At 39.0% G+C, this 15,809-nt stretch overlaps 1 protein-coding gene across 1 annotated transcript in view; it reads right to left on the bottom strand.

Annotated features, from left to right (window-relative positions):
- The window catches only part of LOC105029462 (golgin subfamily A member 7), a 28,558-nt gene extending 15,734 nt beyond the window's left edge, over window positions 1–12,824 (bottom strand). The window contains exons 1-2 of the mRNA XM_010902832.3: window positions 12,559–12,824; window positions 3,301–3,426 (exon numbers count right to left, since the gene is read on the bottom strand). Of these exons, the coding sequence (XP_010901134.1) occupies window positions 3,301–3,426; window positions 12,559–12,567 (135 nt within the window). The 5' untranslated portion in view covers window positions 12,568–12,824. The remainder of the gene's footprint in view (window positions 1–3,300; window positions 3,427–12,558) is intronic.
- Between the last annotated feature and the right edge of the window lie 2,985 nt (window positions 12,825–15,809).

Genomic DNA, 15,809 nt, shown 5'->3' with positions numbered 1-15,809 from the left:
ATTTTTCATTTCATAATGCGCCAAAAGCTTTCAATGGGTGACAGGTCTGGACTGCAGGCAGGCCAGTTTAGCACACACACTCTTTTACTACAGAGCCATGCTGTTGTAATACGTACAGAAAGTGGTTTGGCACAGTCTTGCTGAAATTAAGCAAGGCCATCCCTAGAAAATAGATTGTCTGGATGGTAGCATATGTTGCTCCTAATATGTACAAACCTGTATATATTGTTCAGCATTAACGGTGCCATCACACCCATGCCATGTGCACTAATGCACCCCCACACCATTACAGATGCTGGATTTTGCACCGTCTGCTGATGAAAACCGGAAGGTTCTTCTCCTCTTTGGCCCGGAGGACGCGGCGTCCATGATTCCCAAAAACAATCTCGCAACATCAGACCAAGACAGTTTTCCACTTCACCTCAGTCCATCCAAAATGATTTCAGGCCCAGTGCAGGCGGCGGTGGTTCTGGATCTTGTTTATATACAGTTTCTTCTTTGCATGGCAGAGTTTTAACTTGCATTTGTGGATGCTGCGGAGTACTGTGTTCACAGAAAATGGTTTTCGGAAGTGTTCCTGAGCCCATGCAGTGATTTCCACTACAGAATCGGGTATGTTTTTAATGCATTGTCACCTTAGAGAGCTAAGAACACATCCATCCAATACTGACTTTCGTCCTTGTCCCTTGCGTACAGAGATGCCTCCAGATTCTCTGAATCTTGTAATGATATTGTGTGCCGTGTACAGAGATCCCCAAACTCTTTGCAATTTTACAGTGTGATACATTATTCTTGAATTGTTGCACTATTTGCCCAAACAGTCTTCTACAGAGTGATGAACCCCTCCCCGTCCTAACCCCCCCCGACAGACCAATCCTCACTGGAATTATGTTATAATACCCAATCATGTTACTGACCTGTTGCCAATTAACCTGATGTTCCAACAGGTTTTTTTTTAGCAATACATAAAAAATTTTAAATGTCTCAGTTTCAACATTTGATATGTTGTCTTTGTATTATTCTCTATTGAATATAGGATTTAAACGATTTGCACATCTTTTCATTCTGTTTTTATTTCTATTTTACACAGCATCCCAACTTTTTGGAAACTAGTTTGTATAATAAGACCTTAAGGCTGTATGTCAATTGTGTCACAATGGTTAATGTCAAAACACTATTAAATGCAAAAGTATATATTTTATTGAACCTACTCAATTGATGCAAGAACATCCCAGAAAGCGTAGAAAAAAGTATAGCTAAAAGTTATTACATTAACTGGTAAGTAATAACTTTTTCAGAAACTGCATAACCTTAATCAATCTACTACCAGATCAAAATCAATGATTTTCTTCCCTCAATTCAGTGCACATAACATACCACTGACTGCGGAGTCAGACAATGTTTTTACTAATAAAGCTGATCGTTATTCTTTTTCCTGATGAGTAGCAAACTAGTCAAACTATGAAGCAGAGAGTCTAACTGCATACTGACAACATCATAACCATGTCATAACAAGTAATAACAGCTGACATGCAGTCACGTCACAAGGTCGTGATACCACTATAATGAAATATTCATCTTTCATTTAATACCTTGGATGGCATAAGTATCATAACACAGAGAATGCACAAAAAGTAAACCTGTTTATTATTCCATACTTGCAAATTATATGTTTATGCAGAAATTGTAATAGTGTTTTCATTGTAATTGAGTACTCATTGTCAGACCCATACCTACCTCACTGCACAGTTGACCATGAATGTAGGTGTAGATTTCAATAGCAGGACATGACACTCTATACATTATATTTAACAAAATGACAATGTACACTTGAATGATTACACATTACAAGTCTGTATACATGTATCAGACAAATAAAATGGTCTTTTATTTATTTTTAAACCCATTTTTAAACTTGTTTAAACCTGTTTACGAGTCATGGCAATTAATGTTATCGTGTATGTCAAAACAATTATGATCAATATGTTCACTTTAAAACTTCATGACAATGTCAAGCAGCATTTCTTGAAGCGGAAACAATTCTGTTCAAGTGGAATTATTTTCCACCTCACTGGGAATAGCTTAATACACCTTATAAACAAAGATGGTGTCTTATCCTGCTCCTGAAATCTGCACCTGCAGTCATCAGCAACAGAGCATTGTTGTAGATCCAAATCTGACATCAATGCGTGCAATAACAATTCTGTGAATATTATATTTCACAAGTGGAGCTAAATATGGTCTATTCCATTATTTACTTACACGCAATAGGCCAGCTCCTTCATGTTCAAAAACATACAGTATGTGGTTAGACAATTAACCTAATGCAAGAGAGCAAGAGAAGTGAGCTGTAAGCAGTGCAAAAAGTCTAATTGGGTATATGTTGTTTTACTGTTTTGAGAAGAGTAATGACTTAGAAAAGCTAAATAAATGCAAGATAGACTAATTACATAGAGAGGTTATAGTTGCAATGTTAGCATGACATGTTAAACTTATAGGCCATTTATAAATGAGCTTTTAGCAATTTTGTTAAACTGTTTATTAACTTTCGTAAATGGAGTAGGTGCATGCTTGAGGCTATACATTGTTGGACGGTGGAATAAATCTTATATTTTAGATAATGATTTTGTAAGAACAAGCTCTGAAAGCATACGAATCATTAAAATCAGTTATACTGTTCAATAACATACAGATTCAGATTTTTCTTTTTATTCACAAATGATATTTACATATACCTTCAATTTCATTTTGTGGAATGGCCAATAAAGATGAAAACAGCATACAAACACAAAATACAATAATTAACAAATTCACTATATATTTAAAAGAAATAACATAATACCTGCAAATTCATGCATTCACTAATGAAAATTAAAAAGCACAAACTATAAAGATTCATTCAGGCCCCCCCCCCCCCAAACACTGTGTGATTGTGTCTTTCTATTAGTATTGGAAATACATATGATAAGCATCCATTTGGGTTGTAGATGGTGGTGGGTGGTGGTATGTGCATCCAATTTAAGAAAATGTACATTAAAACTTTACGCATGGTATTTGCTTAATGTAATAATATATTGAGTTTACAGTTCAACATTTTATTACATTGACCAGTGTTAATACATTTAGCATTGCTACAAAGCAGCTCAGATTAGGAGTGCTGCTACAGGAACAGGCCCTACCTATCAATAAAATAATATCCATTATAGTTTAAAGGCCACATTAATCCTGAATCAGCACTCCTACTCAAGACACTATGCATGTAGGCTCAGAACAAAATGCTATCAGAATGCTTTAGCATACCCTGTTCTCAAGTTCAGAGGGGAACTTGGTCTGGAATTGGCAGACAGTGCCGTTGGTGTAGTCTCTCTGAATGAAAACTTTGGCAGAGATGGCTGCCTGCTGCCTTATATCCTGCAAGCTGTGATTCTGGTAGGGATAGAAAAAGGGGAAAACATCTTTAGTTGAAGAGCTATGTGAGGATTTAACACAAAACAAGTCCATGTTTAGGTCTAGATCCCACATATAGCCAAGAGAAACAAAAGGTGCACAACATTACCTCGAGTTCTATCATACACAAATAATTCAGCTAGCTTAGTCAAATTTTTTCAAAAGCTCTTGGCATGGTGTGCTGTAGCTGTAACAAATGAATATATCCACAAATAGAACTTCGAATGGTGAATTAAGTTGTGTTTAGTACAATAGGAGAGCGATACATAATGTGATTTGTCACTAAGCTAACATTAATGCCATGGAATTCATAAAAGCTATTGGGAATGAGCACCGAGCTGCTTCGGTGCTTAACTTCATTGAGTGCTGCAGCTGTATTATCATATCGTCAGCAGCTAATGTGGCCAACGGTTTTTAATCCGATACTTAGCTTATTTCGACAAGTGGAAGCCTAGTGGGAAAATTACATATCTATAATACTACTGGTAGTAACCACCTGGATGTCAGTGATCCATGGGATTATAAAATGGATGGTTCGATTGCTGAATGCTGATTGCCTAATAGCCATATTTCCAATGGCACAGTGTGGTATGTTCATTCGCACACAACACATTAATTTCTCATTACGATGTTCAGGCTCTAAATGCAAAGAGCACCTTTCAAACTAATCTATTTCAGTAGACTTTTTTGAAGTATAATCTGTGATATAACTCATGGCCAACAAGTTTAAATTAGTCTTTAATTGGGCTAGCTATTAAAAATGTCCACCAGTTTTCAGTGCAGAATTCTAATACTGTGAAAATGTATAATTTTCTGTATTATTTAACAGAAAGGGTGCACAGTCCTGTTTCATTTAAGCTTTTGGTGAGGCAATAAAAAAAAAATACATTCACTTCACTTTCACTTCGCTTTAGGCATTTATTTTCAGATCTTACTTTGTCTTTGAAAAAGCCACCTGTTAGACTCTGATTTCACCTAACAAGGGAAAACCCCAGGGGTTCCTTTGACCAAATATCTTCACACCACCAAGGAAGGTAGTGCCCTGAGAGTGGGTCAAGCAGACAATTTAAGCAAGATCAAACACAACTAAAACCTCTAAAGTCTTGAGTATTTAATCCAATATACAAAATGGATCATAGTGCAAAAAGGACCCAATAGTTCATGAATTACATGACTACAGACTATGCTTAAACATCAGTAAACATAAGGAAACCAACGAACACTGTTCAATTAACAGACCTAATAAGTGAAGAAAAAATATTAGGATCTCTAACATTAACCATTCATAATCCTGTCATGTTTTGTAATGAATACCGCAACCACACTGGGAGACCATCAAGTTCAGGAATCTCCAGCAGAGTGGGAGGACTGACTGTTTTTAGATTGCATTGCAAATTCCTTCTCTATAGTGCACAATTTCACCAGAACCATATATGCCCTGGTAAAAGTAGTACACCACATAGGCAACAGGGTGGCATTCAGGAGAATTATTAACTGCCTCGGATTAAAGACTGCACTGTGTTAAGAAAACCATGAATGGTTCTTCATAAATCACACTAGCAACAAGTCAGTGTCTTAGACAACCTTAGAATAAATCATAATAACAGCATAGTCCAGGTAATGTAGGCCTAACCCACCAAACTCAACTTTATTTTGTTATGCATGATATTTTTACATCAACTCATTTTTATATGTTTAAGACTTTTATCATTGCTTGGTCAATTATATATACACAACTTTCCAAAAAAGGTAGCAACTGAAGTAGCCTAGAACTTCGCTTGCCAGCGGTGGGCAACAGCCAATCTGAAAAGGCAAGTCTGGTACACTTTTCTGCTGGTTCCCTTAAACCAGGGGTTCTCAACCTTTTGCAAGCTGGGCCCCCCCAAAGCTGGTTCATTGCAATTGGGGCCCCCCTTCCCGGCGTCACCCCCAGTACACCACCTTGCATAGATAGATAGATAGATAGATAGCCCCCTAGGCTATTATTTTTAGGCCCACACATTATTATTTATTAGGGGGCCAAGCAACGAAGTTGCTGGAACCCTTTTATGTTTGTACGTTTTATTATTATTATTATTATTACTCTCCAGGGCCATTTTCAGAGGTCCATAGCTTGGTCCCCTCTGGCTCAAAACACTCCAAACTTTGCCTGATTGTAGACAGCCAAGGTCTGAAGGACTCCTCATGGTGGCACTGTAGCACTCAGTCGAAAATGGAAAAAATGAAGCTCAGATCTCATGAACCGAATGTCGTAGAGACATGCAACCAAGTTCCAGATATACCCCTTCTCATGCTGACCAAAAAAGTATCTGGGGTCTTTCAAATTCGCCCCTTGGATTTTCCTCCATTTCGAATTTGGTGAAAAACACGTTAACGACATCTCCTCTGAGACCGCTGAACGGATTTGCATGCCTTTGGTGTGAAGGACCTTTGAACTATTATCTTTAAAAGTTATATAAGGGAAGTTGATCTCAAATAGTACGTCCAAAATCAGCGAATCAAATTTAGCTGGGCGGGTCTGTGACTTTACGCGTTCATTAATCCCAAATGGAACATCCAACAGCTATGAAATGAAACATACTAGTACATATGTCTCTCAAGAATGGACAGAAAAAGTCCCATACAGAAATACCTCTTGGGGGCGCTATAAACATCACTGATGTTTCTCACGATTTTGCCGTTAATAAAAACACACTTAAACGACATCTCCTCCGAAACCACTCAACAGATTTGGTTGACAATTGGTATAAAGAACCACTGGACCATTGTCTTTAAAATCTCAAATAATATGGCCTCCATTTTGACTTCTGTGAAAAACTCATAACAACATCTCTGAAACAGCTGAATGGATTTGGATGACAATTGGTGTAAAGGACGACTGGACCATTGTCTTTAAAAGTTATATTATTGTAAATGTTTCTGGTAGATTTTCAAAATATGCATCTATGTGTGCTATTTCGGTTATTATAGATCACAACCCGGTGAGACTATTCAGCCTGTCAGACAGCCCTGTGGTGTAGTGGGAACATCCCGGTAATATTGTGACCCCAGTTCGATTCCCTTCTCAGACATTCCAAATTCTATTTCTCATAAATGATTTTCCACTAGGTGGAAAAGCCTTCACACAACAATACATATGTGAAATACCATGATCTTCATGTAGTGGGGACATCCCTGTTCTTCAATATTCTGACCCTGGTTCAATTCCCCTCTGAGATGTTCCAAATATTGTATTTCAGAAATGTATATCCACTTGGTACTTTTCACTCTTCACACAACAATATATATCCCCTCTGTAATACCATGATGCTCATATGTTTAGGAGAAGATTTGTTTTACGTGACCCTCATAAGCCATGAAGTGATTGGAGTCACTGTTTACGTTATAAGTAGGATGTATAGCTATTAGCTATATAGTCTTTGTGCAAGACTACTCTTTAGTTCCGTTAATAAATGTTATTTTGTCCACGTTGTTTCAACAAAAAATGTATGGCTTAGGTAAAAGTTGCATTCTGCTGTTTAAATAGCGTAATGATTAAAGACAGTCTGCCACATAGAAAACCAGGGATTGAAACCTGCCAGCAACAACAATATTCATCCTTCATAATCGCCTGAACTAGGATTGCCTGGTTCCTTTTCTGGTTTCAAGGTCTTTTTGTTTTGTTTTGATTTCCTCTCCTTCGACACTGGACATCCTGACTACTAGCGGCATTGGGCATTTTTAAATTGCAAAACATTTCTCTAGTGAGAGTATGCAGTGAGATGCTTCCTATGCCCCGCTTGGCCCCCTGAAACGCTGCTCGCAGCTTTAATTATCATCATCATCAGTAGCGGTAGGTAGGCCTATTATCATTACTATTGTTATAATTGCCACTTAGCACCAGACTTCTAATGTGAGCTTGCAGGCATTATTATTATTATTATTATTATTATGAGTAGTAGTAGGCCTTTTATCATTACTAGGCTATTGCTATATAATTATGAGGTTACATGCTTTATTGTTGGTATTATTATTAGTATTATTATTATCATCATCATCATCATCATCATCATCATCAGTAGGCCTATTATGATTACTAGGCTATTGCTATAATTGGGAATTGGCACCAGACCTCTGATATGAATGTATGTTCTATTATTGTTATTATTACTAGGAATATTATCTGCATTTTTTACAGAAGCTTGCAGGTAGGCGATGTTAATGTGAGATCTGAGCCTGCTTTGCGTTGCAAAGATCCTCAATTCTTGGCGCAATGTCTGATAAACATAGCCTCAAATCATCCTCGATTTGTGCCCGATTGCGGTATTTCGTTTTGAGTGCAGTCACTTTCGAGAATCCTGCCTCACACAAATATCTCGACACGAAAGGGAGAATAATCTTCAAGGCGACGTCACAGAGTTGAGGGTATTCCTGCATCAATGCTGCCCAGAATGACGAAAGAGGGCAGGAGGTAAAGAGTTCCTTCAGCCTACTGTCACTCTTCAGCTCAATAAGCTCTTCCTGCATATCAATTGACAGCTCGTTTGCTGTGCACACAAATGGATCTCGAACACACGCAAAAGAGCGATAATCCTCTTTAAAGTATGTCGCAAATTGTTCTCTCATTGCTGACAGGTGCTCAGACGCTGACTGAAATAGAGAGGAGAAATCGTGTGACGTGCCTGCATCAGTGATAAAGTCTGCAAGGCTGGGGAACATGTCGCAGTTCCCTCGACTGATGTGGCCATGCCAGAGGTCAAGTTTTTGTGTGAAGGCGTCCACTCTGTCTGCAAGTTTCGCGGCCTTGCAAAGACAGGTTGAGGCCATTCAAGCGGTCAAATATATCGGCCAAATAAAACAGAGACGCCACATAGTGTCATCCAGATGCTTCGCCAGATCTGATTTGATTTATGTCAAAAAACACTTCACCTCCTCTCGCAGCTCATACAACCGCTGTAACACCCGCCCCTTGGAGAGCCAGCGAACTTCAGTGTGCAGAAGCTGCTGTTCGTGCCCTGACCCCATCTCCTGGCAGAGGACACCAAACAAGCGAAAGTTTAGCGGCCGTGACTTGAGATTTATCATTTTCATGGATTGGTTCAGCACGGAGTCAAAGAAAAAAAACTGGAATTTTTTTAGCAGCTAGTGCTTTGCGATGGACCATGCAATGTGTCCATTTCACAAGTGGAGCTACTTGCTGAACACGAGCAGCTAGGCCATCTGTGCATAAGCCAACTCATCGGTCCCAAGTCAAACCATTTTCACAGAGAAAAACATCAAGGACATTGAATATGGCTTCTCCTGTAGTGTGCGACTGAAGAGGCCGGCCAAACAGGACATCCTCCTCAATCGCCTTGTCCAGCAGATACCTGACATAGGTGAGGAGCTGTGCCTGCACAGCAATATCAGTGGATTCGTCCAGCAGCAGCACGAAGTAAGGACTCTTTTTTATGAACTCTATCAGTTGATCTCTGATATCATTAGACATGTCTGAAATTCTCCTAGCGACTGTGTCATTGGACAGTGGTACTGCACCAAGCCTGGCTGCTCCACTCTCCTATCATTATTCTGCATGTCTTGCGCAGCTGGCAAAATGAGAGTCTCTGCAATTGTATGCGGTTTACCCAGTTTAGCTATTCTTTGGCCACTACACACGATGCCTCCAAACACTGTTTAGACACAGTGCTGTGAACTGAAATTGTTGCCTGTTGCTGATGGGGGACATCAAGCTTTCTTTTAAGATATTCAGCCGGTTTATCCTTAATGCCAGCATGCTTTGTTTCGAGGTGCCTTTTCAGTTTGCAAGGCTTCATGCTGTCGTTTGCCAGCACCTCGGCACACACGACACACTGAGGTCTCAGATCAGCCTTGACTGTAAACCCAAACTGCAGGTATGCTTCAGCGTACCTTCGAAGCTTTTTTGCAGCTGGCGGTGCGTCGATTGCCTTGTTGGTCCTCACTAGAAATCTCTCAATTTTTGTTATAAAGCCACGTCGTCATTAAATACACAAACATTAGCTACATAGCCAGCTCCTACGACACAATAGTAGCTACTAGTGTTGTATCTCCTATAGAGCAATTCCAATTTTCATTAACCTAATTATCGGGTATCCTACCTGTGTGGATTGTCATCATACTACTACTATGTATCTGTACTTGCCAGCTAGCTGGCTACAGGAGCTAGTAAACGTTAATTTGAGGCATTGATAAACACAACAATGTGCACATGCCCACAAGTGGCTAGCAATGATCAAATCAAGTGAAAGGCCAAAAAGCAGATGGACATCCTGAGTTAGACTAGCTCTACAGTATATAGGTAGAAACCAGGAACCATATGCTAACGTTACCAAGGCTAGGAATAATGACAAACTCTGAGTAAGCGCATTTTTGGAAAAGGTAATTCTATTCTTCATATTATTGTTTGGAACGTCATTCTCTATTGGTCATTGGTGCAGTACCGCTTTTCTGACCGGTGAGTAATTGCAAAATGCTGTAATAGTTGTAATATAACACCTAGTGCATGCATCAATTACAGTGGCAATGGGCAAAATGTATAACTTCGTAACAAATATTTTATAAGACATATTTTTTTGCATGTCTTTTTACACTGTACCAAAATCGTACCGAACCATGACTTACATTTTTCGGTAGGTACCGAACCGTGACCTCTGCTACCATAACACCCCCAATGACTGAATTTAAAGATCATTCTAGAGGGGATGTGTCTGTCAAAAGTGGGGATGGGGAGGGGTTCACCACTCTGAAAGACTGCGCGAGAAACTAATGCAACCATTGAAGAATAACGTTTCTCAATGTTCAACTCCAAAGAGATTGTGGAAGTCATCATCTACAGTACATAATAGCATTAAAGGATTCAGAGAATCTGGAGAAATGTTTGGATGCAAGGGACAAGGCAGAAAAACAATATTGGATGGCCCTCCATTAAAAACAGACAATTCTGTAGTGGAAATCACTGCATTGGCACAGGAACACTTCCAAAAACCATTGCCTGTGAACACAGTACGTTGCTGCACTCTCAAATGCAAGTTAAAACCACCACGCAAAGAAAAAACCATATACAGTTGTGCTCAAAAGTCTGCATATCCTTGGAGAATTGGTAATGTATGTACCATTTGTAAAGAAAACATGAGTGAGCAGGCAAAACACGTCTTATTTCTTATGGGATTCATTCAACTGTAGGTAATCACAGAATGGCACAATCATAAACCAAAACATGGCAACAAAGAAAAATAATTAACTGCCCCTGTTCAAAAGTCTGCATACCCGTAGTTATTAATGCTGTGTATTGCCCCCTTTAGCATCAATGACAGCGTGCAGTCTTTTGTAATAGTTGTCTTTGAGGCCCCAAATTCTCGCAGGTGTTATAGCTGCCCATTCATCTTGGCAAAATGCCTCCAGGTCAATGCAAAGTCTTTGGTCGTGTTGCATGAACCACAGGTTTGAGATCTCCCCAGAGTGGCTGGATGATATTAAGGTCAGGAGACTGTGATGGCCACTCCAGACTCCATGCAGCTCATTTTTGTTCAAGTATTGGTGTGTTGTGCTCCTTGAAACAACCACACAATCTTTTTCCAGAGCAGCCTGTATTTCTCCTCAGGTTACCTGTGTGTTTTTCTCTGTATCCTGAACAGATCTTCAGGCAGTTTTGGCTGAAATCTTTCTTAGTCTACCTGACTATGGCTTGGTATCAATAAATCCCTGAATTATCCACTTCTTAATAAGTGATTGAACAGTACAGACTGGCATTTGCAAGGCTTTGGATATCTTTTTATATCCTTTTCCATCTTTATAAAGTTCCATTACCTTGTTACGCAGGTCTTTTGACAGTTCTTTTTCTCCTCCCCATGGCTCAGTATCTAGCCTTCTCAATGTATCCACGTGAGAGGTAACAAACTCATTGACTATTTATATACAGCCACTAACTGAAATTTAAAAAGCACAGGTGTGGGAAATTCACCTAAGTTAACTTAAGTTTGCATATGTTTATGTTTGCATAAGTTTTCAGCTGGAAAGGCATCTCAGATAGATGAAAAAGTAAGTATTAGTGGAAAAGTAGTATTAGTGCATTTTTAAAATGACTAATACTACAAGGATGTTGGTAACATCTCAGTCAGGCATGTTAGTCCAGCTTTACGTTTTTCAATCTGCTCGTATAGACTGCCTTGAATTACTACTTTTTACAATCTTACATGCTGGTTTGTGGCCTCTCTCTCCCTCGCTCAGCCTACCTTTCTGATCCATGCAATTGTTATTACTGCCTATCTCCTGAATGAAGTAAACACATACAGTACAATCCTAAATTCAGCTGCTGTCCTACTATCAGAGATCCTATTCAATGACAAATCAAAAGTCTATCTTGGCATGGCATTTATCAATAATGTACCTGTTGGTTTGTTGCCTCTTTCTCTCTCTCTCCTTGCCTGTTTGTTCATGTCTATCACTTTCCTGCCATGATCATACATAGCATAAACCAGATACTTAAAATATTGAACACACTTTAGCTATATCTATTTCGTATGGTTTTTCCAGGTAGTAAGATAATACTATTACTGGTTTGTATGCTATTAAAACGGCCAGTGGCAAAAGCCATGTAGTTCATATGCTATTTCTAGTGGAAGTAAACTATTCATAAAAACGTACTACATACCCTAAATAAGTTGTTGTGATGTTAATGCGCGACAAAATGATCTAATTAGACGCTATTTGGTTTGACTTGGGAGACTACGACTTTCCAAATTGTGTTTTTCAGCTATCTTTATCCACTCTGTTCTTTTATTTGCTGTTGCCCAACTATATGTAGCCACATTGTCATACCATGAATATCAAAATATACTTAAACTATATCGTGTGAACTCAAGCTATACTAGCCCAAGGCCTTAGCCTAGATACAGTAGTAAGCTAACAATGTACATTAGTACTACACAGCAGCAGGTACGCCGGAGCAAAGAACCTAATAATAGCTAACCAGTTCGCTTATTAACGCAGATCTTCGGTACGCATAATTAGCAATACTCAAATTTTTACTGCATGCGTATAGTACTGTACTTGTGCAATTATAAACAGCTAGAAAGTTTATGTATTTATTACTCAAACAATAAAAACATCCCTTACCTCAGCCATGTTGATAGTTCTGTGTAAGTGATTACCAGATGGGGCGGATATATGATGTCGCACTCAAGTTGTTAACCATTGATCATAAATGGTCTGCTTAAGAGAGTGGCTATGCCATAGACACCAAATCATTAGCGGCACAATTAGCCGATTGTTATGGTTTGAACTACTGAGGTTTAAAAACACGAAGGAAAACAAAAATAGCGAGGAGATGCCTTACTTCCTCTTCCGTCTCTGTATTTACCTTCCGCTGAGCATCACCACAAATATGTTCGGAAAAAGTTGTCCAATTCACTAGGTTCCGGGACTTAATTCTCTCATTCGCGGAAGCTAATACAATATCATTTCCGATCAAACTTATAGAACACATTAATTAAACACTTTGAAGTTCATCATACCACATTTTAACTGTAAGTCAATAAAACTGCACGCGTTCCTGAGTCGTAGGGGGCGATTGCATTATTCCAAGTTTATTTTGAAATGAGGGCTATTATATAAATATTTGCATTTTCCATCACTTTTCTCTTTAATACATTTTTCAGACATAGAATAATCCCACTACGCGTCTCAAGTCTCAAGTCCGTCTCAATGTCTGTCAACATTTATAAAATTGTAAAAAGATATCACTTTTTATGTCACAATTCATTTGCATGCAAAGATTGGGTGGAAACATGATTAATGATGAGAAAATAGAGCTCTCACTTTAGTCATTAACAAGTTCATTTGATCTCTTAGAGGCATGAAACATTTTCATGGTGGATTACTGTACTGCAGACTAACGTTTTATTTGTGCCAAATGACCATGTGAAAGTGTAAAAAAGACCTACTACCACCAACATGACACATTTTATTGCACCCTTTACCAGGCTGTGAGCCCTCTGTCTAGGCCTAACTCAACTTTCATTATCCATCACAAAAATTAACAGAAAAGGCAAAATGTACAAGTAAATTCTAATTCTAGAAGGGACTTTTACTGAGCAATCAAGCTGCAGTTAACCCATATAATCCCCTAACGCCAGCCATGGAATGGTCAGTCTGTTTGTGTGAAAAGGACATATAGGCTTTCCATTAGAGCTTCACTTCAGCATGAGCGGACTGAGCAGCAGTAAAACCTTGGTCGTGGGCTATTAAGCAGCATGTGTTGTAAATGAAAGGCCCAAATGGTGCTCATTAGTGGACTCTCCTCTTCCAGACTCGACCATCACAAAGAGTAGAGAGCTCAGGCTTTAAAGCCTGCTGCCTGCCCCATTGCCAGGAGACAAACAAACCCTGCAGAGTAGAAATAAGGGTATATTTTACATTTATACAGATCCACTCTAAGGAATAGGGTGTCATTTGGAATGCGGTCCGACTCTCCAGCTCTTGTGTTACAAAGGATGGATGGCTATGAAATCGCATTCCTCCCTGACAAGTCACACAGATCAGCCAAGTAAACATATTATTCTGGGCTGTGAAAAGCTGTAAACTTGGCCAAAGCTGTAACTTACTATAGTCTAGTATTAATACCCTTTTAAAAGAACATTTAATTCGTTATATTTACAACTGTGTATCACATAAAGGGATATGATTCAGCCAGCTTTCTAACCTTATTCTGGATTTAGGTAACATTGAGTACTTTATATATAGGCTACCCAAATGTCAAATTATGTGGCGAAATTGAAGAATTTCCAGTTTTCTTCTGGGGGAAATATAATTGTGATTACTGTTGTGCGAAGAAAAGAAACAGTCTCCTTCCTTGCAAATGCAACGTCTTTGCCAAAACCCTCCATTCCTTCAATATCCCCCCAGTTAATCATGGCAAAAATCTAGTGATGGGTATAAAAACCACAACACCAATGTATGCATCGCCATCACCCAATCTTAATTTGTCCCAAAAAATGTAAGACATATACCCTAAACCAGAAGCTACTGCTGCGCCTAATCGTGTTATGTTTGCCTTGACCGATTCTTGGCATTTAATCAATCCACATTATACTTTTTTTAAACAGATGATCCTTGTGATGTCAAGTGATATTTCTGTTTAGGGTAGCAAGTCTTTGAGTATAGGAACTTTGAGGAAGTTTGAGTATATTTGAGAAGCACCCAAATTAAAATGTCTTATTTTCTTGTCTCCTGATATTGCCTCTTTGACCATCCTCTCCTCCCTCTCCACATCCTATGACTCAACACTCCCCTCCCCTCCGTTCCTGCTCTGTGGCTATGTGGCTCTCTGGGAGCTAACAAAAAGGGCTTGAGCAAAAATGCCCAACTTATCTTCCAAGCTATCGTTCTTTCTCTCTATCTGCTTTCTATCACTCCAAATTTCAAACATTCTCCACAAGTCCCAGGAAACTCTTTGCCACCTTCGCCTCTCTTCTCAATCAACAAATTATTGTAATTTTTTTGCAAGGTGCATGTTTCCACAGTTCTCCAGTGTCTGAGCACCTATCAGCATCAACACTTCCAAACACGGATCTCTAATAAACATCTTATTTGGCGATTGAACTAGAAACATTTCAATTGTGATTACTCTAATAGTGGCGTAGTGCAGAATGTCACCGACGACGGGGCAAGAATAGGCCAGATCAAATCCAGATGGTCTTTAGATTTTTTAACCCTAACCTTTACCCTAGATTTATTGAGAAAATACTTTTTATTTTGTTTTCAAATAATGTTTCATTTACTATATCATATGAAACCCCTTTCACCCGCACGCCTTTATCATCTAAAACATTATAATGGATGGAAAGCCGGAAAGGCAAAAGAAATGCGGGATACAAACACGACATTCTAATTTCACTTTTCAATTGGGACACACACCAAACTGTTGCGTCAAAAAATTGTTTCCAACAATATGAGAAAATACTTCTGTATGAACATTAACCATAGGATTTTTATTTTCTAACCTGCAAATGTCACTGTCGAGTAAATGTTTAGAGCTTTTCGGTGTTTCAGAAAGCTTCGTCTACCCATCGCTAAGGGTCTGAACCTATTGTAACTCGATGGAAACAAATGCGGAATGGTGAAAATGAGACACCAGAGACCGTTATAGAGTTCAACTGTGTATTGTTTTCCTTTCTTTTTCTTTTTTAAAGCAAGGAGCTGTACATCTGGTAGAAGTATTTTTCTCTGTTGTTTCTGTGCTTCTCATAACAGTTCCTAAGAAAGTGCTCATCAGGAGATTATGCCCTAAATAGAGGGAGGCACAAAGCAATCAGTGGACACAGCTGTGGTTAATTGGGGAGCACTATGGGCTCCCACTCCCTGGAGAG

The sequence above is a fragment of the Esox lucius genome, chromosome 13, assembly GCF_011004845.1.
Source record: "Esox lucius isolate fEsoLuc1 chromosome 13, fEsoLuc1.pri, whole genome shotgun sequence".
NCBI lineage: Eukaryota > Metazoa > Chordata > Actinopteri > Esociformes > Esocidae > Esox > Esox lucius.
The sequence above is the reverse complement of the archived record's forward strand: the minus strand, read 5'-3'. Positions and strand labels throughout refer to the sequence as shown.